Here is a 23299-nt window from a genome sequence, read left to right as displayed (position 1 = left end):
TAAATATTAAGGACATGGCGTCCTTAACATTTACACTGCACACATGAAGTTAAGGACGTCGTGTCCTTAATATTTACACTGCACATATGAAGTTAAGGACATGATGTTCTAAAGTTTAACAACGGAAGGTGCAAATACAGGACACTTTGTCCTTAATATTTACACAGCATTCATGAAGTTAAAGACATCATGTCCTTAATATTTACACAATACTCGTAAAGTTAAAGACACTATGTACTTAACATTTACACTGCACACATGAAGTTAAGGACAACATGTCCTTAACATTTAAATTACACATATGAAGTTAAGGACATGAGGTCCTAAAGTTTAACAACAAAAGGTGCAAATACAAGTTAAAGACATTATGTCCTTAACATTTACACTGCACACATGAAGTTAAGGACGTCATGTCCTTAACATTTACAATGCACATATATGAAGTTAAGGATATGATGTCCTAAAGTTTAACAACGGAAGGTGCAAATACAGGACACTTTGTCCTTTATATTTACATAGCATTCATGAAGTTAAGGACATCATGTTCTTAATATTTACACAGCACCTATGTCTAGCATAGAGGTATTTTTGTTCGGGCGGGTAAAAATTTATTAAGTATCGGCTAAAGAGTAAATACATTTTAAACAGTGGCTAAAGAGTAAAGACATTTCTAATTAGTGGCTAACTGTGCACTTCTCCCTGAAGATTACAATAAAAAGAAGATTAAAGATTCTTAAATATTTAGCCGAAATAGTCATCCACTCAATTGATTAAACTAAAGAAAAACAGTAAATACATAAAATATGTATAATTTATATATAATATGTATCTAACGTATATGATTAGCTTATAATCTTTGTATATCAGCTAAAAAGAGTAAAGATCCGAAAGAGATTTTCGTTGTTCTTATAATTTGATTTAGTCAACTAAGCTTCTATCCCAAACTTGTTGGTTGGTCCTACAATCCCAAACTAGCGTGCTACATTAGTCGTCTATATTCATTTTGCTCTATTCGGATGCATTTGATTCCAACACAATAAAAGTCTATTTTGAACTTATTCAAAATATCACAAAATAAATTAATTTATTTAAGAAGTGATCACATGCACGACTTTGTTGAACTTGAACTTATGCAATGCCCTGGACAAAATTCCTTTAGTTTTTAAACTCGAATTTGAATCTTGATCTCTCATATTTTCATTATAGCTTCATTTTTCTGCTAGATTATAAGTACCACAATTTTGGTTCATCTTCACTATGGTAACATACAATGACACCAATAAGTTTGATTCAGTGTGTCACATTCAACATCTATTAAGTTTATTAAAGAAAATGATTTTTTTATTTCTCCATAAAATTAGTTGATTGGGTATCGTTTGGAAGAAAAAAAGATCTCTTTTACTCTTTTATGACAATCTGACAGAGACAATAAGCATTATTTACACAAAATCTAAGAATCTTATGCTTTGACCATCATGCTTTGAAAGCTAGTAAATCTTTTTCTATTTTTCATCTTTTTAAAACTAAGGTCGTTATTTAATCAATAAATGGTTCCAATAAAAAGCCAAGATAGATTGGTTTGGCAATCATTGAACCAATTATTCAGGTGGGACTTATTACCCAACCTTGTCACATGCATTTGTTCTCCCTTGACTAGTTTGGTAATCATTGAACCAATTATCAATGATTAACTAACTTCACTTCTCAAATGTAGTAAATAAACTATAAATATTACAAAAAGAAAAACAGACAAGAACCAAAATAAAACTATGTAATAATTCTTTCCGTATTCCTTTTTTTTTTCTCTGTTAAATTACAAGGGGTCGAGTTTTACCTTATTAGCCAAAATCATCACATAAAATTTCAAAGGCAAGTGCACATATAACCATTTTTAAGAATGTTATTTAGAGATTAACCAGTATTTATTTTGACCCGAATTTTAAACTAAAAAACTTAATTTTAGGACAATTTAAAATAATTTTGTCCTGAAAAATTAAACAGAATAAAAACTGAATTTCATGACGTACTGGCTAATTCCTAAATAGCAACCCTTTAGAGTGACATAAAAACTGAATTTCATGACGCACTGACTAATTACTAAATAACAACCCTTTAGAGTGACTATCTGGTGTCATTTCTACTAAAATTTCGTATAAGTTCCAATATTTGGTTAGTTGTACAAGAAAAAAATCACAGTATCGTCCCATTGGCCTTATTAAATTCCATGTTGCTAACACTTGCATTAGTTACACATAAATGTGTGATTGTTTTATGCGAAATAGAATGTAAAAATACATATAAATTGTCCCACTATAACATTTCTACATTATTATTCATTATTTAACAAATTCATACATATTATTCACTACATAAATAATCTTTGAATTAGAATACATTCACAATTTTGTCACAAACCAAACGACTCCAAAATGTAGTATATTAAAAAAGAACAGAGAGCTAACAATTGAAAGAAATAAACGGTGATATTATACAATCAATAGTATAATGCCAAAACCTCTACGCTCTGTACTATAGGTGTGAATTGAAGGGTAAATACAACACAGAAAAAGAAAAAAAAAATCCTATAATCAACAAATACTAAAAGCTAAACCAACTACAACAAATATCCAATTCAATTGTGTACCAAAAAACTTAGAAAATGTTGAGAGTGAAACAGAATTTGAAGGTTCAGGACTATCATCACTCACTTCATGTGGATGATCAAAAGAAGCAGGAACTATTGTATCCGGTACCGATTCATCGTCACCGGAAATCGGACTCATCGGAGCCTCTGAATCGTCGTCAGACGGATTTCTGAGGCTCCGAGGTAATCCTTGACCACGTGTCACGCTTATTTTAAAATTCTGACCGTTTTGGCATTGTTCGCCGTCGTAATCGCCAGAGAAAAAATAAGTAGTTCCAATTTTTAGAAGTGGCACGGCAATTGAAACAGGATAAACTGAAGTTGATGATGGATCTGTTGATGACCATTGTATAGTATCGTTGTTTAGGGCATTGTCGTAATCACAACTTTTGTATGTGGTAAAGTTGTAAGTTTGAATGACTGAATGGTTATTGTCCGTGTTAAAAACTGCATTATTAAACAAAAAAAGAATTAGAAAAAGAAATTTTTTAATTATGATATTCAAAAGTATAGGAGGATTTACAGCGTTGGATCCAAGATTTTCACTGTGAGAAGTCAAAACATCAAGAAGCAAACATACGAAAAATCAAGGGAATTTAATATATAGTATATATAGTTAAACTCTCTATAACATCATCATTTGTTTCTGGTATTTTTTGATTGCTATAGCGAAATGTTGTTATAGAGAACATGCAATAATAAGACAACATGAAAATCGGTTCCAAAATAAACTTGTTGGCCATTATAGTGAAATGCCATTATAAAGAATGAGTGTTATAGAGAGAGGTTAGACTATGTATACATAAAAACAATAATTTATTTAGCTAAACAATGTAATTTTTCGGTAAAAGTGTGCTAGTGGCTGTGCCATTGACTACTAAGAACATATGACACAGTGATAAGTGTGCTACTAGAATGTAGAATGTAATTTTGATGCTATAAAGATGTTTGACTGTATATGCATAAAAATAATATTTTATCTAGCTAAACGGTGTAAGTTTTTGACAAAAGTGTGCCAATGGCTTTGCCACTGCCTACTAGGTTAGAATGTACATGTATCAGATAAAATACTATGCGTATAAGCTGCTCTAACACCCACATAAAAAATATGTGGGGGGGGGGGGGGGGTTATGACACAGAATGATGAAATGGCTTCATTTTCGGAACATGTGCAAGTAACATGTTACTTGTACAATACCTTATCATAACACACACTTCGACAACTAACTTATCAAAACAGCATAGCCTTAGCTAATTTGCGTTAAAACAATGCTAACAAATACAGCTATTTATGATTATAAAATTCCAAAGTCACCAAAAATCAAGTGACAGATTGGTAATTCCAAAAATAGTAGATGCAAAGATAAATTCATTAGGTACAACTTTATGCAAATCATTTATCACTCTGGTAATGCAAAAATATAAATATTTCATAAGTCTCATGTACACGAAATTTTCTGCAGACATAAGCTATATCCTAATTGGAAGATCCATAAACCATTTCCAATCAAGATTTTCTGTATGGCTTGTGACACTGAAATACAGAGTTATCTTAACTAAGGGGTCGTTTGGTACGCGAACTAAATTATTCAGGAATATAATCCTAGGTACTAATTTATACCACATGAGAGATGGGATAAAATAATCTCACATTTGATGGGATAATGCTGGATAAGATGGGATAAGATGAGATATTCTGGATTAAGTCTATGATTAAATTTATACCTTGTTTGGTTGGCGGTATAAATTTATACCTCCAACCAATCAAGGTATAAATTTGATCCTACATCATATCCCACCTTATATCTCATACCAAACGACCGTCGTTGTTTGTACGCAGGATAAGGTGGGATAAAGTATCTGATTAAATTTATACTATATTTGGTTGACGGTACCATCAACCAAACATAATATAAATTTTTCATAGACTTAATCCTAGATATTCCATCTTGTCCCATCAAACTTGGAATTGGGATTATTGATCTTCCAGGTAGGATAAATTAGTCGGAGATTATAATCTCTAGACAATACTTCCGAGATAGTTTAGTCCGCGTACCAAACGACCCCTAAAGAATTTTAAAACGGATTGATCAAGAAAACTTACTGAGAAAATCACCAAGGCTAAAGTTTTTGCCAGCAACCCATTTTCCATAATTAACAGTAGGCTTTTGAAGATTATCAAACCAACCCAAAGAATCACCTACTGTGTAATTCTTGTAAGCATCAGCTGATCTTGAAAAGGAAATGAAGAAAAAAAGTAGAAGAAGAAACCATTGAAGTTTACTGTTAAAACTCTCTCCCATTTTTTGTTTGGAATTTTTTTGGAAAAGAAACAGTCCAAGAAGAAGAATAAAGGCAAAGATGTATTAGTAAGAAATGTGCTGGCACAGTGGCAAAAGCCTTTTGTTTTGTTTTTATATAGAAGACCTTGTTCCTTTCTTAAATTTACTAGAATGGTTCTCTTTTTATTTGAGCTGTGTTTTCTTCTTAATTTTGCAGATTTTTCCAATTAGAGGCATTGGTGATGTTGGAAAAGGGGTTTCGACGTAACTGGTAATTAAAGTTGTTGTACTGTGATCAGGAGGTTACGGGTTCGAACCGTAGAAACAGTTTATTGCAAAAATACAGGGTAAGACTGCGTACAATAAACTCTTGTAGTCCGGCCCTTCCTCGAACCTCGTGCGTGATAGGAGTTTAATGAACCGAGCTGCTTTTTTTAGGCATTGTTTATGTTTAAAGTCTTGTTATACATGGATAATGTCAAAAAACTTTTATATTATCAATGTAGTTTAATCGATTGTAATTTAACGTATTTTCTAGGTTTAATTTCTAACTAATCACTTTTAAATTTTAAGGATGATCATCCATAATTATCTTTTTAATGACTTGATAATGTAATTTTTTAGATTATCAATGTATAAAAATTAAACTCTCATTCGTCATTTTTTTTGCTTGTGTGTTTTCAATAGATTAAAAATCAAGGAAATATTTATATTTACACACATACAAACAAAGCGAATGAATAACTCGCATGAAACTAATATTAAGTGTAGTCAATTCATCTTATTTAATTTGAATGTCTCGTTTTCTATTACTTAATAATGTCTTTGAACATAAAACTTTTAATATCAAAAGTAGCAACTAGTTAATACATATTATGTGCTCTTTCACTATCTAAATATTACTAGCTAACTTAGAAAAATGATAATTCAAACATCAAATTAAATAAATGAACTAAGGTTTTTGTTTTGAAGTAATTAAATAGGTGGGTAACTGTCTAATATAGTATAGTAGTTGGGGCAAATTAAATTTAAATTTGGGGCAAGTAGAGTTTGGTTAAATGTCAAGTTCATTGTACTATTAGCTCATTTCAATAATAATAATAATAATAATAATAATAATAGAAGTTCTCTATAGTATTTTTGATTGGTATAAGTATATCACACAGGATTAAAAGATCTTAAAAGAACATAAACACTTAAAGTAAATATGCTTAGTTGACTGAAATATAGTACCATTAATAGGTATCACTTATATAAATATTTTAGTTTTAACTAAGTGTTAATAAATTTCAATAGATTGAAAGTCTTTCGAAATAATTTTTTTAATGTAATATTAGATCTATCTTGTTTTTAAGCACGTCATTTCACCATAGTTTCACACTTACGAATTGTTGTATCTTGAGGTTTACCCAGACATGATCAAATTATATAATATGGAGAAAAACATTTTAAAACATAATAGGGTATATGCTTTTATTAAAATTAAAAACCTTTATAAAAGAGAACTACTTGTTGGTCGGCAAAGAATCTACCGTTCTGCTTTTAGGCAGAATTATTTTATATTTTTTCCTGTTAACAAAAGACAGAAGTAGAAGTTGAAGTGTTAATTCAAGAATTGCAGATAAATTTCAAAACAAATGGTACTTTATGTAATAAAATAAAGACTATAAAAAAAATAAATTGAAGACAAGTATAGAGGAAGATTGATATTTTATTCTAACTTTCAAAGTTATGTTCATAATGAACTGAAAACTCCTCTATTTATAGAAGAAATGAAGCAGTTGCGAGACTTTTCAGGAAGCAGCTGAAAGGCTTTTTTTTTAGCTGCTTGTAAACTGTCTTCATGAGCTGCTTGCAACCTGCATGTTTAATAAGATTGTTGCAAATTATTTCATTGAGTTGCTTGCAACCTGCCTCCATGAGCTGCTTGTAAGCTGTCTACATGAGTTGTTTGCAACCTGCCTGTTTAATAAGAAGCTGCTGCAAATCATTTCATTGAGTTGCTTGCAACCTGCCTGCATCAGCTGCTTGTAGATAAATTTCAATAGAGTACTAAATGGATAATCTTCTTCGGGAAGATTATCTATAGCGGAGTAATGAATGGACATCCACAATATAATATTTTCATAACATTCCCCCTTGGATGTTCATTAAAAGATAATGTGTCTCGTTAAAACCTTACTAGAAAAAACCCAGTGGGAAAAAACCTAGTGAAGGAAAAAAAGTACACATATTTAATAATACGCATTTCTAGCTGCCTCATTAAAAACCTTTCAAGAAAAACCCCATCGGAAAAAACCGTAGTAAGGAAAAAAAGAGTACAGTGCGTATTTCACTCCCCCTGATGAAAATCTTGTTTCAAATATTTGAGTCTCCGCATTCCAATCTTGTAAACCATCTTCTCAAAAGTTGAAGTTGGCAAATATTTAATAAACAAATCTGTCTGATTGTCACTTGAACGGATTTGTTGCACATCAATGTCACCATTTTTCTGAAGATCACGTGTGTAGAATAATTTTGGTAAAATGTGTTTCGTTCTATCTCCTTTTATAAATCCTTACTTTCATTGGGCTATGCATGCAGCATTGTCTTCGTATAAAATTGTGGATATTTTATCACATTCCAAACCACATTTTTCTCGAATGAAATGAATCACTAATCTCAACCATACGCATTCCCTACCGGTTTGAGATCGAGCTTTATGGGAATCAGATAAATAACGTGCATCTGCATAACCAACAAGATCTGTACTACCTTTGTTAGCATAAAACAAACCCATATGAAGAGTTCCCTTTAAATATTGCAATATATGCTTAATCTCATTCCAATGTCTCCGTATAGGAGAAGAGCTATATCTTGCTAGTAAATTAACAGAAAATGCTGTGTCAATCCTTGTAGCATTAGCAAGATACATATGTGCATCAATTGTACTGAGATAGGGTGTTTCAGGACCAAGGAGTTCCTCGTCCTCTTCTGGAGGTCGGAACGAGTCTTTATTCACTTCAAGTGATCGAACAATTATTGTTGTACTCAATGTGTGCGCTTTGTCCATGTAAAAGCATTTTAAGACCCTTTATGTATAGGCAGATTGATGGGTAAAGATCTCGTCTGCTAAATGTTCAATTTGCAGACCAAGACAAAGTTTTGTCTTTCCAAGATCTTTCATCTCAAATTTTTTCTTAAGATATTCAATTGCCTTTTGGAGCTTTTCTGGAGTTCCAACAAGATTTATGTCATCAACATAAACAACGAGTATAACAAATTTTGATGTCATTTTCTTTATAAAAATACATGGATAAATAACATCATTTATGTAACCCTCTTTCAAAAAATATTCACTAAGGCGATTATACCACATGCTCCCAGATTGCTTTAAGTCGTACAAAGATTTTTGTAATCTAATTGAATACATTTCCCGAGATTTTGAATTTGCTTCAGGCATTTTAAATCCTTCAGGGATCTTCATATAGAATTAATCAAATGAGTCATATAGGTAATGACTTACATTTAAATGGCATGATATCTTCAGGTGTCTGGACTACAGGTCCGATCCTCACAATCTTTTACAATATTGTGCACTATATTGTATCAAATATATCATCGATGATCATTTTGTATCAGTTCGCAAGCGACATAACTTGTTGAGATCTCATCACTTTCTTTATTTTCAGGTACCTGAACTTCTTCTAGAGTTTCATGAAATGTTATGTCGTAGGCTCTTCTAGAGCTTATTTCCTCCTTATTATGATCATTTTGATCATTTGCTCCTATTTTTTTCAAGGATTGTTACCTTTGGAACCGATTGGTCTACCACGCTTCATGCGTACAGTAAACTCTATCCTTCACGGACTTTAATTTAAATAGGAGCATTTGCAGCTGAAATATGATATTTAATCTTGGATCAACAAATAATTCTGGCATTTGACTTGAACTATCTTCTAAGCGAGGATCATATTAATGATAATTCGATTCATATAGCATATTTTTCAGCTATTTTATTCCATCCCCCAAATGTTAGAAAACTAACTCATATTCCCAATCTTCTTTGGGAAACATATCTTTGTGCATTGTGGTAGAGAAATTAATCATATACCACACATCAAAAGTTATTAGATAGTAAAAATATTTGGTTTTTGTTCCTAAACCAATTGTGAGGGGAGGACTTATCATATTTTGTTGGTCTGATGCATACAAGTGTTGTTGTATGCAATTTATAAAATCTTAGACCAACACATGAGGTTTTGTTCTCACAAGCATTAGTTTAGCCATTAATAGGAGGTATTTAATGCTAAACTAGCTTGGATATAAACCAGCATCATCAAGATGAACTATCTTGATTTCATAATCTGAAAATTATTCTCTTAATTGAGAAAGATAATTTCAAATGCCAAACTGCAGGTTGACAATAAACATACATGTAACCATCGCATATATGCAACTATAAGTGGTTTACATGATAGGTGAATGGGCCCATATTCACCTTTTATATATTCCAGAATTCAGGGGTTTTAGTCCCAACTTTAGCTGGTATAATCAATTTATTATGAGAACAAGCAACACAAGAGAATTCTTGAAGAATTTTCTAGTTCTTTAGTATATGCTTATCTAAATTCTCAAATAGCTCATTTAAAAATGACAAATAAAAATTTCAAGTTTATCATGACACGTGCTATCTCTAAGTAAACTTCTGGTTTACTATGGCATAAACTTTTGTATCAGTAAACTTTTAATTTACTGTGGCTACTTTTGTATCAATAAATTTCTGGTTTACAGTAGCTACTTTTGCCTCAGTAAAACTTCTAGTTTACTGTGACCACTTTTGCATTAGTAAACTTCTAGTTTACTGCGATATATGATATAGTACAAATTGAAAAATAAGGCGGGTCACTTCTCACATACATATTATTTTACCCTCTACGATTGTTGAAACATGAAGATTTTCAATCTTTCAATCATTTGTAGTCTCAATATGATAGCTATTTGTATTAGTAAACTTCAGATTTACTACAACATATGTTTTGACCATAATCATATAATATGAATGACATATTATTTGTATATAAGCTCTTCGAGAGCCTTTATTTATTATCCACAGTCTAATATTTATTAGACACTTCTGGTGCCATGTGTCTTCTAGACAAACAGTTAGTTCTTTATGAGTTGTTGATATATTTTGTACTATCAAATATTACTCAGACATTTCTGGTATCAGGAGAGAAAATCACGATCAAATAAACTATATAAAATAATTATTTAAGCACAAGAAAACATCTCTTCATAATATTTTCCTACTTCAGGAGGAAATTTTAATTGTGTTACTTCTCTAGGAGCAAATTTAAAATACGGAATATTGAGTATATATTCTCTCAATCATATTAACTCTTCTGGAAGTGAATTATAATATATTTACATCAAGAGTACGTTCATATTTACGGCTTTATTAATATTATCACATTCACTTCAGGGAATGGATTAATATTTATCAAAAGTTTTCTTCCTTCAGGAGATAGAACATAATTATCTGAACGTGCATAATCATATCAAATTGTGATTCTTCGAACCTCTTTTAAGATATTTGCTACTTCAGAAGCAAATCGTTGTATGCATATAATATAGAGAATTTTCTCTAACTTATCTTCATTGTAATCATAACAAGTCTAAATTATCACTTCTGGTGGTCATAGGCATATAACACTTCTGGTGATTATCAAAATTTAGTTACAATGAGATATATAAAATATAGCCGCTTCTGGTGGCCGTACTCTGCTAGAATTCAAGTGAACCATGAAGTTAAGTCATAACGAGACTTAGGAAATATTACCACCATTGGTAATTATATATTTGTCATAAACTCTGCTGGAGTTTAGATAGATCTGACATTGTTATTCACCTTTTAATCATTCACTAAACGATCAAAGAGGAAAATAAGTACAAAAATAGCAACTGTATAAGTATACATAGTCCCCAACTATTTACCACATAAACTACATATGTAGTCTCGCGATCATATAATAGCTTTAAGTAAAATCAATTTTTTTCCAATTTTGCGAGACCGCATCCAAGTAAAATGACATACGCATCATTAGTTAGCTAGAAAGACGTGATGAACATGCATGATAAATATATATTTAGAAAAAGAAACTTCGTACCTTGGAGTATTTGCTTGAGATGGCAGAGTCTCGTGCTGATAACGTGTAATAAAATAAAGACTATAAAAGAAATAAACTGAAGACAAGTATAGAGGGAGATTGATATTTTATTCAACTTTCAAAGTTATGTTCATAATGAACTGAAAACTTCTCTATTTATAGAAGAAAGGAAGCAGCTGCGAAACTTTTCACGAAACAACTGCAAGGCTTTTTTTTAGCTGCTTGTAAGCTGTCTGCATGAGTTGCTTGTAACCTGCATGTTTAATAAGAAACTGTTGCAAATTATTTCATTGAGTTGCTTGCAACCTGCCTGCATGAGCTGCTTGTAAGTTGTCTGCATGAGTTGCTTGCAACCTGCATGTTTAATAAGAAGCTGCTGCAAATCATTTTATTGAGTTGCTTGCAACCTACCTGTATCAGCTGCTTGTAGATAAATTTCAACAGAATACTAAATAAATAATCTTCTTGAAGAAGATTATCTATAGCGGAGTAATGAATGAACATCTACAATATAATATTTTCATAACACTTTACTATTTTTTGTACTTTTGCAGAGAATTTAACATTCCATGTGCTTCAAGGGTCGCGTGTCCTCTTCTCTTTTGATATTCACTTATTACTGAAAAAACATTATCTTTATATTCCCAAAAAATATCTCAGTCAAGATTACTTCTTGGTGACGGTCAAGTACACTGAATTCTCGTGCTTTGCTAAAATAAAAGTATTTTTACTACTCCTCCGACCCACAATAAGTTTTTTTTTAAATTTTTTTAATCTAAAATAAATATTCATTTACATAATTAAGAAGAAATTAATTTTTTTTTCCAAAATTTTTCCTTATTTACATATTCCAACGTGTCAAGGTTACAATTAATTAAGGTTAATTTAGTGAATACATTTTTTTCTTCTCTTCGGAGTTTATTTTTTCTTAATGGGTGTGCCAAAAATAAAATAATCACTTATTATTGACCGGATGAAGTATTTTCTAACATGTAAATTCACTCAAAAAATAAAAAACTATATGACTTACACTTTCATTATTTTAAAATTTAATATATTATTTGTTCTGAAATATGATAAGAATTTTAATCTATTTAGAAACTTCAAATTACTAAAACCCTTTGTTAGCACTACCTACATTAAAAGGAAAACAAAATACAAGCAAAAGAAAAAAGCATATTTCACTATTGAAATGTTGATCTTCAAATAAATGACATGGAAAGTTAGTGTTGTGTATATTTTGTTTTATCCTATATTTATTTGAACTTAAAATTAAAAACTAATTAAAGATGAGTTTTTTCCTTTTGATTTCCTTTGATTCGTACCGGCCTAGAGGTATACATGGATTAGGTTGGTTCGATTCTTATTAAAACAAAATCAAACTAACTATATCGGTTTGGATTGATTCGGTTTGTCAGTGTTTTCGAATTTTTTTGTTACATGAATATTATTTCAATTTACTTTGTTAAATTTTTAATAAGTAAATATATGTTTAGTAAAAATTAAAAAAATTGACAAAGATACGATCTATTAAAATATTTTTATGGGAGAATTTTCATAGTAACACATGATAGTTACTTTTTTAGTCGTCTCACAATAATTTTTCGTTTACGTACACTTTCAAGGTTAACCAAATTCAATAATTAAACATAAAAAATTAATATGATACCTAAATAATATATCTTTAATAAATTTGACATGTGAATATTGAAGAACAAAGAAATTGATACATTTCAGTAACACTTGATAAGAAAGTGATCATACAACCCATTATTTAAAGTTGCTAATAAAAATGGAGCACTTCATATTCTATTAAATATTACACCCCACAAGAGAATCCCAAATATCTTTAGACATCCTTTAAAAAAAATCTATGTAAAGTCTTAAAAGTACATATAAAAATTATATATTTATATGTCGGTTTGGTTCGAATTTTTGTAAGCAATACCAAACCAAACCTAATCGAATTTTTTTAATCGATTTGGTTTGACTTTTCGGTTTAGTGCGATTTTCCAGTTCGGTTTGTACACCCTTACGTGCCGCATAAGATCCATTAAAAGAGAAAATACTTATTACTGAATTTTTTTTGACCTATTAAAAGTGAAAAAATTATATCCATCCCACCAAATCCCATCCTAATAACTAGGGCAAGTTACATATTTGACCGATCAAACAAAAATAATTATATTTACTAGCTAATATGCAAAAAATATATATTGATTATATATAAAATACATACTTTTTATATATTATATATTTATATATATTAATAAGGTGAGTCTAACTCCAAACTCCAAACTCCAAAGCAATCATATTTTGTGAATGATTTAATAAGAATCTTATCTACTGGTATGAAAGTGAGAGTGTCGGTGGAATAATACGGCTGTAGATCTTTATATTATGGTTTTATTCATGTGATATTATTAGCTGTATCATTTGCTTTGCTTTTCTCCAAACTACTCTACGTACGTATTTCATGTGGTTTCCATCAACGTACTCCACGTACGTACGAAAAATAATATAGATAATTTTATACTATATTTTTGACCCGCCCCTATTTTATGTCCTTCAATTTGTTAATATTTTTTTATTTCCTACTTCGTGTTCAATATTCATATTATAATTTTGATTAATTTATATTTACGTTGCATATTGTATTTTTTAAAAATATTATTGTAACAATATCGGTATATAAAGTTAGACTTGATATAGTTATAAAGGAGAATTTACTTTAACTCATGTAAATAGCCAAAACTGAATACAAATATAATTCGACTTATCTCTTACATTCTCTTCTATCTCGGCCTTTTTCAGTAAGCAACTTTTTTTGTATGCATATACGTTGAAACGATTTTATATTAACTTGGCAAATTAGGAAAGAATGAGCTCATCAAACACTCCTAATTGGTAAAAGCCATCTTCATATTCAGTGACGCAAAAGTAGATGAAGTAGACCTAAAATTGCTCGCGAAAAAACTGTCTAATAATAGCATGTTTGGCCAAGTTTCTTTTGAGGCAAAAGCGTTTTTTTGTTGTTGTCAAAAGTACTTTTTTTTTCTTCTTCTAAAATTAAGGTGTTTGACCAAGATTTTGAAAGAAAAAAAAAGTATTTTTTAGGAGAAACAGAAAAAAGTAGTTTCTCTCTTAAAAAACACTTTTTTGAAAAGCACTTTTCAGAAAAATATACTTAGAAATAATTTTTTAAAGCTTGGCCAAACACTAATTGTTGGCTTTTCAAATTAATTAGCCAAACAAAAACTGCTTCTCACCAAAATACTTTGAGAAAAATACTTTTAGGAAAAAACGCTTTTCAAAATAAGCTGATTTTTGTAGCTTTGTCAAACGAGCTATAAATAGATGTCCTAGCTCATGAAATCAATGTGGACTTACTAGCATAATAGTATGCATAAAAAATCTATATAGGTGATACTAACTAGTTACATTGAAGTTTGATGTTTGTTAAAAGTTCTTCTAGCTTGGATAGAGATCTATATATCATGAGAGACTTGTTTAAAAATACCTAATTTTTAAGAACTCTTAATGTGCCTTGAAAGACGACTCATTTAGTATTGGAATGAAGTCGGTCCAAACAGAACGGAACGAATGGAAAGCACTCTTTATATGCCTTAAAAGACGACTCGTTTAATATTGGAATGAAACCGGTCCGAATAAGGATGTTTACGGGGTCGGGCCTCATCGCATTAATTGTGGGCTAATAGTGTTTGGCCCAATCCATCAAGGGGGAAAGTGCACACAGAGCCACTAATTAGAGATGTCTTTACTTTTTAGTCACTATTTTAAATGTATTTACTCTTTAGCCAGTGCTTAATAAATTTTTACCCTCCGGATAAAAATACCCATATGCTAGACATGGGTGTTGTGTAAATATTAAGGATACGATGTCCTTAACTTCATGAGTATTGTGTAAATATTAAGGACAAAGTGCCCTGTATTTGCACCTTATGCTATTAAACTTTAGGACATCATGTCCTCAACTTCATATGTGCAGTGTAAATATTAAGGACGTGGTATCCATGGTGTTGTGTAAATATTAAGGACATAGTGTCCTTAACTTCATGAGTGTTGTGTAAATATTAAGGACAAAGTGTCCTGTATTTGCACCTTCTGCTGTTAAACTTTAGGACGTCATGTCCTTAACTTCATATGTGCAGTGTAAATGTTAAGGACGTGGTATCCTTAACTTCATGTGTGCAATGTAAATGTTAAAGACATAATGTCCTTAACTTGTATTTGCAACTTCTGTTCTTAAACTTTAGGACATCATGTCCTTAACTTCATATGTGTAGCGTAAATGTTAATGACATAGTGTCACTAACTTCATGTGTGCAATATAAATGTTAAGGACATAATGTCCTTAACTTGTATTTAAACTTTAGGACATCATGTTCTTAACTTCATATGTGCAGTGTAAATGTTAAGACGTGGTATCCTTAACTTCATGTGTGCAATATAAATGTTAAGGACGTAATGTCCTTAACTTGTGTTTGCAACTTCTGTTGTTAAACTTTAGGATATCATGTCCTTAACTTCATATGTGCAGCGTAAATGTTAAGGACATAGTATCCTTAACTTCATGTGTGCATTGTAAATGTTAAGGACATAGTGTCCTTAACTTTATGAGTATTGTGTAAATCTTAAGGACATGGCGTCCTTAATATTTATAGATCACTCATGAAGAAAGGGTAAAAATGACTTTTTGTATCGATTTTAATAGAGTAGTGGTTATTTTTGCTCAATATTAAAAACACTGACTAAAAAGTAAATACCTCTTAAAAAAGTGGCTATACCATGCCATTTCTACTCCATATAAGGGCTGGGATTGGCTTGGGCCAGAAATGGGCCCAAAAAAGGTTAGTAGTAAATATTTTCTTCTTCTTTATCAAACATTTAAAAAAAAAGAAAAAAAAAGATGATTTTGGCACCAAATTTGTAAGCTTGGATAAATGATCATACAATGTAATACAACCTCATTTGTCTTGAGAAGGATCATAGAGTGAGGAGCATGCACCAAACTATGCTAATTTATCATGGTTAGGTAAAATTAAGCGATGTACATCATATGCAAAAGACACATGTCATGCACTTATTGGCTTGGTGCATACATCAGGTGCGAGTATTTTTACTCCTCTCACTCATGATCTTTCTCCAGACACATGTCATGCACTTATTGAATTGGTGCATACACCAGGTGCGAGTATTTTTACTCCTCTCACTCATGATCTTTCTCCGGACAAACGATGTCGTATCACATTTTACGATCATTAATCTATACAAAGCAACAAAAATAGGATTTTGATATTTAGCCCTCTGTTTATGCTGGAACCAACGGTTAATTTATCCTTTGCACTAAAAAACAGTTGTCGCAAAAATAAATATCTATGCCAAGGTTTTAGAAAAAAATTAAAAAGGAAAAGAAAGAAAAAGAAGAAAAACAACAGGTCCAGCAAAGCTTCACAGGCAAAATGCACAAAAAACTCAGTTACAGAAGTTTGAAAAGCAAAGAGATATTGGCTGCCAAACATCAACATATATTTCTGAAAATAACCAAAGTTCTGAGTGGCAATATGAAAGAATTTTAGCTAATTCAAGACATACAATTAGGTGAAACCTCTCAGGTAAAAGAAAAATGAAAGCCTTGATATTTTATCTGTGCCTCCTTTAGCAAATTTGAGCAACAGGGTTTCTAGAGCCAACTGCAAATGCTCGACTGATTTCAAGATTTTAGCAAAGGTCTTCAGCAAAAATGTGCAGCCAAATATGGCCTATCAATACAATCACAATGTCATTACCGCATAATGTTGACTTGGAACGAATGCCTTCAGTTGAACAAATTCTTCAAACACGTAGCAGTTCAGTTTGCGCTTTCTGTTCTCCTCCACTCTTTTTGTCTTCAACGCCAACATGTATGATCCATCAAATAATAGGCCGAAATCATAAAATTTTAACAGTAGATACACTGAAGAACGCGCTATGATGGATGACAAACAACTGCATTACAAGATAAATCGCTATCCACAACCCACATAGCAAACTGTTCAAGTCGTTTTTGTATCGTCTCTGAACCTATCTCAGGTGACCAAAAGGCAAACTTCTTTCCATTCCTTGAAGAGGTTTGGTTAGAATCCATATAACTGATGTTCAAACTAAAATCAGTTTCATCAACCCTGTTAAATGCAGTTCTCTTTTGTTCCAATAACTTCCCGACTAAATTTACAAAATTTCCCCCTGTCGCAATTGAACCTCTTGTCTTCAAAGAGGCAACCAAAGCAACAACTTTGTCCAAAACATCATCAACCCAAACTTTTAAAGCTGAGGATGAATTTCTAATGAAGATAAGTTTAAAGTTCTTCCCCAAGGAAAAGTCATTAGCCGGATCATTAGAATCAAGAAATGAATCACCGCTGAGAGGAATCACATCACTATCCACAACCCATGTGCTGTATTTAAGTTCCAATGACTTTCTTATTACATGGGCCTTCACAATAATCTCTTTACCCAATTTTTCATGCGATTTGTCAAAGTTGATCGAGTTTTGTAACCTAATACTGTCAAAAAATTGATCTGTGTCAATCACCGGATAACCCCTTCTCGCAAGATCAAGAAGCAAATCCGACTGTGGACCCAACAAGACATAGTTTTGGATATTAAATCTTTCAAAGTGGCAGAGAAGATTCCTAGTAATTGAGTCTGACACCTGTTGTAGGTTCACAAATATTATAGTCTTCAATGTCTGAACCGCATGAAGAACGGGGACCAGATCATCAGAACTGTGTACAGTTCTACCAGGAAAGACTTCTCTGAAACAGAAATCGTACCATTTCAGATTGTGCAAAGACTGCAGCTTCAAAAGGGTGAGATCAAAAAACTTCTCGTCCACTAAAGAAGAATCTGGCCCAGCTGATTTCCCATAGTTAACACCAGCATCACGGTGAGACACACTAAAAGCTCGCTCATGCAAAAGGTTGGTATAAATATTAAAGTAACCACGGGCATGGATAAATTTGATGAACCAAGGTGTCCAGATTCTTTCCCCCATCTTTTTGTACCATCCTGTAGTCACCTACAAAACAAATTACATTTTAACGTAAGATTTCAAGATAATAGGTTTGTCATTATCTTCTCTAATAAATAAAACTAGAAGAGAAAATTCAGGCGAAACAATACCATGCCGTTAAGAACTGGCTTCAATCCCTTGGACTTGTGTGTGTCATACCATATGCGGAATTCTTTCCAAGGTCTTGGAAACAGAAGTTGACCCCAAGTGCCGACCAACTGGTACAAGAAAAGTTGAGTTCCATCATCAATCTGCATCTTCTTTCCATGTTTACCTGTTAACAAAACCAATTTATATTATCTGAATTCGAGTAGCAGATGAGTGTAGAGATTGTTATGAAGGATGTTTTAAGAATGGAAAAAGATTCCCCGAGGATAGAAGTACTCCACTATGCTAAGCAACACATAAACCATCAAACAACAATAAAGGACATGTATTCTTCAAAATGGAAAAAAACAAACTTAAAATGAGTAAGTTATAGGGTGTATAAATATTAGGAAGCAATGCAACAAAAACTGTGAAATATTAGAAGTGTTAAAAGGCTAATTGCAATAGATCTAGGAGTTCCGTCATATCTGCAATTTCAAATCGCAAAATGATAAACGCACACTTGGTAATGTGAAAAGCACACATTTATCCCAAGTTCTCAGCATGAGGGTTTCAGCAAAGCATTAACAGACCTCGTTTTATGGACATAGAATCACATCAACAATGCTGGCGGGGTAGCTCAAAAGGCTATAAGTGAAATTTGATGATTAAAATTATGAAAAAAGACAATCTGCATGAAAGTGTTATAAAAAGATATTAAATAGCTCAAGGAACACAGATCTGGTTTTGACAATTAAGGGCATCGAGGGTTAAGTTTTCTCCAAATGGAGAAGACTGCGAAGGAACTAATCGTCTAGCTAATATGTTGGACTTCAGCACTCTTCATTGAACATGCTCACTTGATAGTAAAATCTGCTTATAATGGAAGTGATAGCAGTTAATTCTTAAATTATGTTCTTTTTCCATTAATTGTTTTTCCAATAGTGAATGCCAAAGAGAGAGAGCAGGCTGGGACCTTATGCATTATCTTGTAAAGGAACCAGTTTAACAAAAGGGCTCAAAAGTGATATGATACCTTCTTCCCTTGCTCTGGGAGGTAGGTTATGTAGGTGACAACTGTTCATAGGTTGCTCGGTGCACTAAGCTCTCGCTATGTGCAGGGTCCGGGAAAGGACCGGACCACAAGGGTCTATTGTACGCAGTCTTATACTGCATTTCTGCAAGAGGTTGTTTCCACGGCTTGAAAAATAATCGATTTTGGGTATGGCTGAGATTCATAAGACATTCTCCCTCTTGGAAACTGGCTAATCAAAAGGGGGCACTTTTTCCATTTTCCTTTTTTGAAATTTTCCGCTTTCTTTCCTTATTATATTATGGGAGTACACTGTTTATGGATAGTATGTTGCATTGGTTAAAACTTTAACCTAACATCAGTGCCTAGGGCCTACTGAAGCGCTGCAGATCCTAGTAGAGTATCATGAATGAAGGCCTAATTGATGCTCGTCAGTGTCGGGACAACGCCAAAAAACAAATATATAGGTGATTCAGTATAGTTTTAAGTAAAAATCATTGTGAAGCAATACGAAATTATAAATATACAAATGAGACAACTCCTACAGTTGTATCAAGACCAACTTCTCTGCAGCCATTTGGATCGAACACGAGATCCCATCATTCAGAAATATAATTAGAAGTAATTACACTCTATCCAGCATTATAAGTTCACTGAAATATAATTACAGCTGACTCTATTATAAATACACCATCAAGTAATCTCTTCTACAAAAGTTAAGCAACACTTAGATTCCTAATGTTTCACAACAACAAAAAGAATGCAGCAATAGCAATTAAAAAAAATCAACAAAATTACCTGCAACAAACCTTGGCCGCTGCAAGGAAGCTCCATAAATCATAGGACTATAATTGGACACATTAAAATAATAGTTCTCAATCAAACTTTTCAAGAACCTAAAATAAAGAGGTGACAATTCAAGATCATCCTCCACAACAAATGCAAATTCATCATCTGAACTAGGCCACCAAGTTTCCAACCACTGAGCCTGAAGTCCAGCATTTGAAGTCCTATAGTGCACCAACTTTTCACCAAATTCCCAATTAAACCCATCAACAAAATCAAGAATTTTTTTCGCAAGATTCAATCTTTGATCAATTTCCACATACCCTTTTGAGGAATCTTGAAAATGATCAATGTAGATATGTAAATGAACAACATGGTTATCATATTTTGCTTTGGAAAGTGAATTTAGGCACCTTGAAAGGGACTCAAAGCGATTAAAGGTGAGAACTTTGATGATGAAAGTGAAGTTTTGGTGAGTTTGGGGGTTGTTGTAGGGGTTAAAGGAGAAAGATTTGGTGGAATTTAAGTTTGATGGGTGAAAAGAGAAGAGGAAAAAAGCAGAAAGAGTAAGGAGAATGAAAAGTGGGATCAAATTTTTCAGGGTTTTCTTGGGTTGTGCCATATGATTGTAATTTTGATGAATTGTATCATCACTTTTTTGAGGTTTTTGTGGATTTTATAACACAGAAAGTTTTCATGTTGGATCTTGAGAGTTGTGCTTGAGAGTGGAAGAAGGGAGAAGAAGAGTGTGAATACTGAAGATCAAAGGGAGTTTTACTTGGACTTGCACCCCAATACTTTGTCATAATTACAATTGTAGTCCCCTGAGTTTGTTTTTTTGAGCTCAGCATAACATCTGATATTCTACTCTGATGCAATTTCAGCCCTCCGTCTCAAATTATTTATCTAATTTCTCTTTTACACACCTAAGAAAATATTAATTAAGAGAGATTTTAAACTATTCTATCCTTACTAATATCTTAAAATATAATCTCTCTTCATTGAATATTAACTATGTTTATGTGCTCTTACCATCTTCAAGAACAATTACTATTAAGAGTAAAATGAGAAAAATAAAATTAATTGTCTTGAGCTTCTAAAATAACAGATAATTTGAAACAACTATTTAGCAATCACGACAGATAATTTGAGACAATGGGAATAATCTAGTTTAAAAGGTTGATGCGAATTTAGTAAATCCAATTTGCATTTAACTTTAACTAATTTAATAATTAATTTAAGTCATGATTGTAAATCTTTCGAACTTGAGCATTGTACCTAAACTAATTTTTTATTCGTTTATATTGATGATAAAAATAACATTGATAATGATTTTAGTAATATTATACTGATAAAGTTGGGGGAAGTTCAAATTAGTGTAATTATTTTAATATTGTCTCATATTAGCTCAATGAACTAATTTGTCTGGAAAAAAGGAAGGAAGATTCATCAAACTATTTCTAAAGGAGAAATTTGATCAACTAAATTAACAAGGCCAGAATTTAAAGTGTGTCCTCTAAAATGGTCATACTATATTTGTGCAGCCCTACTAGAATTGGGCTATTCAGGGTGCCTAGTCCTCGTGGCCCGCTTCCCTTTCAAGTGGGAAGTACACAAATAGCCATTTTTAGGACTGCTATTTAGGATTTGGCCATTACTTATTTTGTCCTGAAAATTTTAATTAAAAATCTTAATTTCAAGACTTTTTGTCCTAAAAAATGAACTAAAAAAATGAAATTAATGATAGACTACTAATTTTTAAATAGCACCCATTTAGAATGGCTACACGGTGTCATTTCTACCCCCTTTCAAATGTTTTCTTTTATCTTATTTCTTTAGAAATTCAGAATTAGCCTGATTTATAACAATTAATTTTTAACTGCTAATTAGAAAGTTATAATTTTAAAATCAATTAAAATATAATATTTTTTATGTGAAAAGAAAATCTGAAAAAAAAAATACCCTTGGTTAAAATCAGAAAAATTTTCAGCATAATTTGTTCGAACTTTTTTGCATGTATATCTACTAACTACCCTTAGCGGGCCAAACGGTCCCAACGGCTATTTTTTATATTAAAAAAATAGCCGTTGGGCTATCAAAAATAGTCGTTGGCTATTTATAAAATAGTCATTTAACCCCCCCCCCCCCCCCCAACTTTGTTTTAATCCCAAACTTTTTATAATTACACTTTTTCCCTATTTTCAACTATAAATACCCCATCATTGTTTCATTTTTTCTTACAAAATCATCAATCTATCACAATCTCTCTCTAATTTACTTCTATAATCGCTACTATTGCTTACTTTATTGTTACAATTTGTGAAACAATTGTAAAGTTGGTGAATTGAAGTCTTCAACGATAATTAATTTCCAACAAGTTGTTCGTCAATTCGGTAAACTCGTTCCAACTCTTAAGTTTTAATATTATAATTTTGTTTGTTTTATTTACTTTGCTTGATTAATTAAGATGGCTTATTCCTTAAAAAATATGTTTAGTAAAAATAAGGAAAAATCGAAGAGTGGTGAATCTAGTGGCCAATCTGTTCCTCCTCCACTTCCCCCGGCTCCCCGATCCAAACCTGTTACCCGTCCTACACCTCCTATTCTTGATAGCGATAATAGTTTATTACAATTTACCGAGAGTCAATTTTGCCATAATATTGCACCCGGTGAACAATTAAACTATTAATATATGAATGCTCTTTATGGTAATCCAACTATTGATAAAAATGATGATGAAGAAATAGATTTTGATGAAACGCAACCGGATGACGATACACCCACTAGTCATGCTCCTGAAGTTAACCCAACTAATAATAATCCAGATGATCCCCCGTCTGACCCTCCTATTAGTGCCCCTACTTTTTCTAGACAACCTTCTAAACGGGCAGAAACATCTCTTGTTTGGCAATTTTTTACTCAACTAAGAGAAAAAAATAGGGCTAAGTGTAAAACTTGTGGCAAAGAGTTAGTTTTTCAATATGTTGGAAGTCGGGGGGGGCGGGGGGGGGAGTTTGACTAGACACATATTGCTACACCCTCAAGATAAAGCTAGATATTTTCGTATGAAAGCTTTGGCTGAGGGGACAAGTGCACCTAGTCAGGCTGACCTTAGTACCGAGTCAAATCAATTTTAACCGGGAATTAACACTATTACCGGTGGTATTTTATATTATGATCCAAAAAAAGATCGGGAAGAATTGACAAAAATGGTTACTGTTATGTGCTTACCCTATAGTTTTC

General features: G+C 32.1%; 2 protein-coding genes across 2 annotated transcripts; both read right to left on the bottom strand.

Moving 5' to 3' along the window:
- Positions 1 to 2421: 2421 nt before the first annotated feature.
- LOC104110902 (early nodulin-like protein 18) lies at positions 2422 to 5085 on the bottom strand. The gene is made up of 2 exons (XM_009620460.4): positions 4749 to 5085; positions 2422 to 3091 (listed from the first exon to the last, which is right to left on the bottom strand). Exons 1-2 carry the CDS (start codon positions 4945 to 4947, stop codon positions 2589 to 2591), a joined length of 702 nt encoding a protein of 233 aa, XP_009618755.1. The 5' UTR covers positions 4948 to 5085; the 3' UTR covers positions 2422 to 2588.
- Positions 5086 to 16603: 11518 nt separating this feature from the next.
- Positions 16604 to 20809, bottom strand: LOC104110901 (uncharacterized). Its single transcript, XM_009620459.4, has 3 exons — positions 20069 to 20809; positions 18261 to 18424; positions 16604 to 18156 (listed from the first exon to the last, which is right to left on the bottom strand). Exons 1-3 carry the CDS (start codon positions 20676 to 20678, stop codon positions 17065 to 17067), a joined length of 1866 nt encoding a protein of 621 aa, XP_009618754.1. The 5' UTR covers positions 20679 to 20809; the 3' UTR covers positions 16604 to 17064.
- Positions 20810 to 23299: the final 2490 nt, after the last annotated feature.

Source organism: Nicotiana tomentosiformis, chromosome 11, assembly GCF_000390325.3.
Source record: "Nicotiana tomentosiformis chromosome 11, ASM39032v3, whole genome shotgun sequence".
In the NCBI taxonomy this organism is placed as follows: domain Eukaryota; kingdom Viridiplantae; phylum Streptophyta; class Magnoliopsida; order Solanales; family Solanaceae; genus Nicotiana; species Nicotiana tomentosiformis.
Note: the sequence above shows the minus strand (reverse complement) of the source record. Positions and strands in the feature narration are given on the sequence as shown.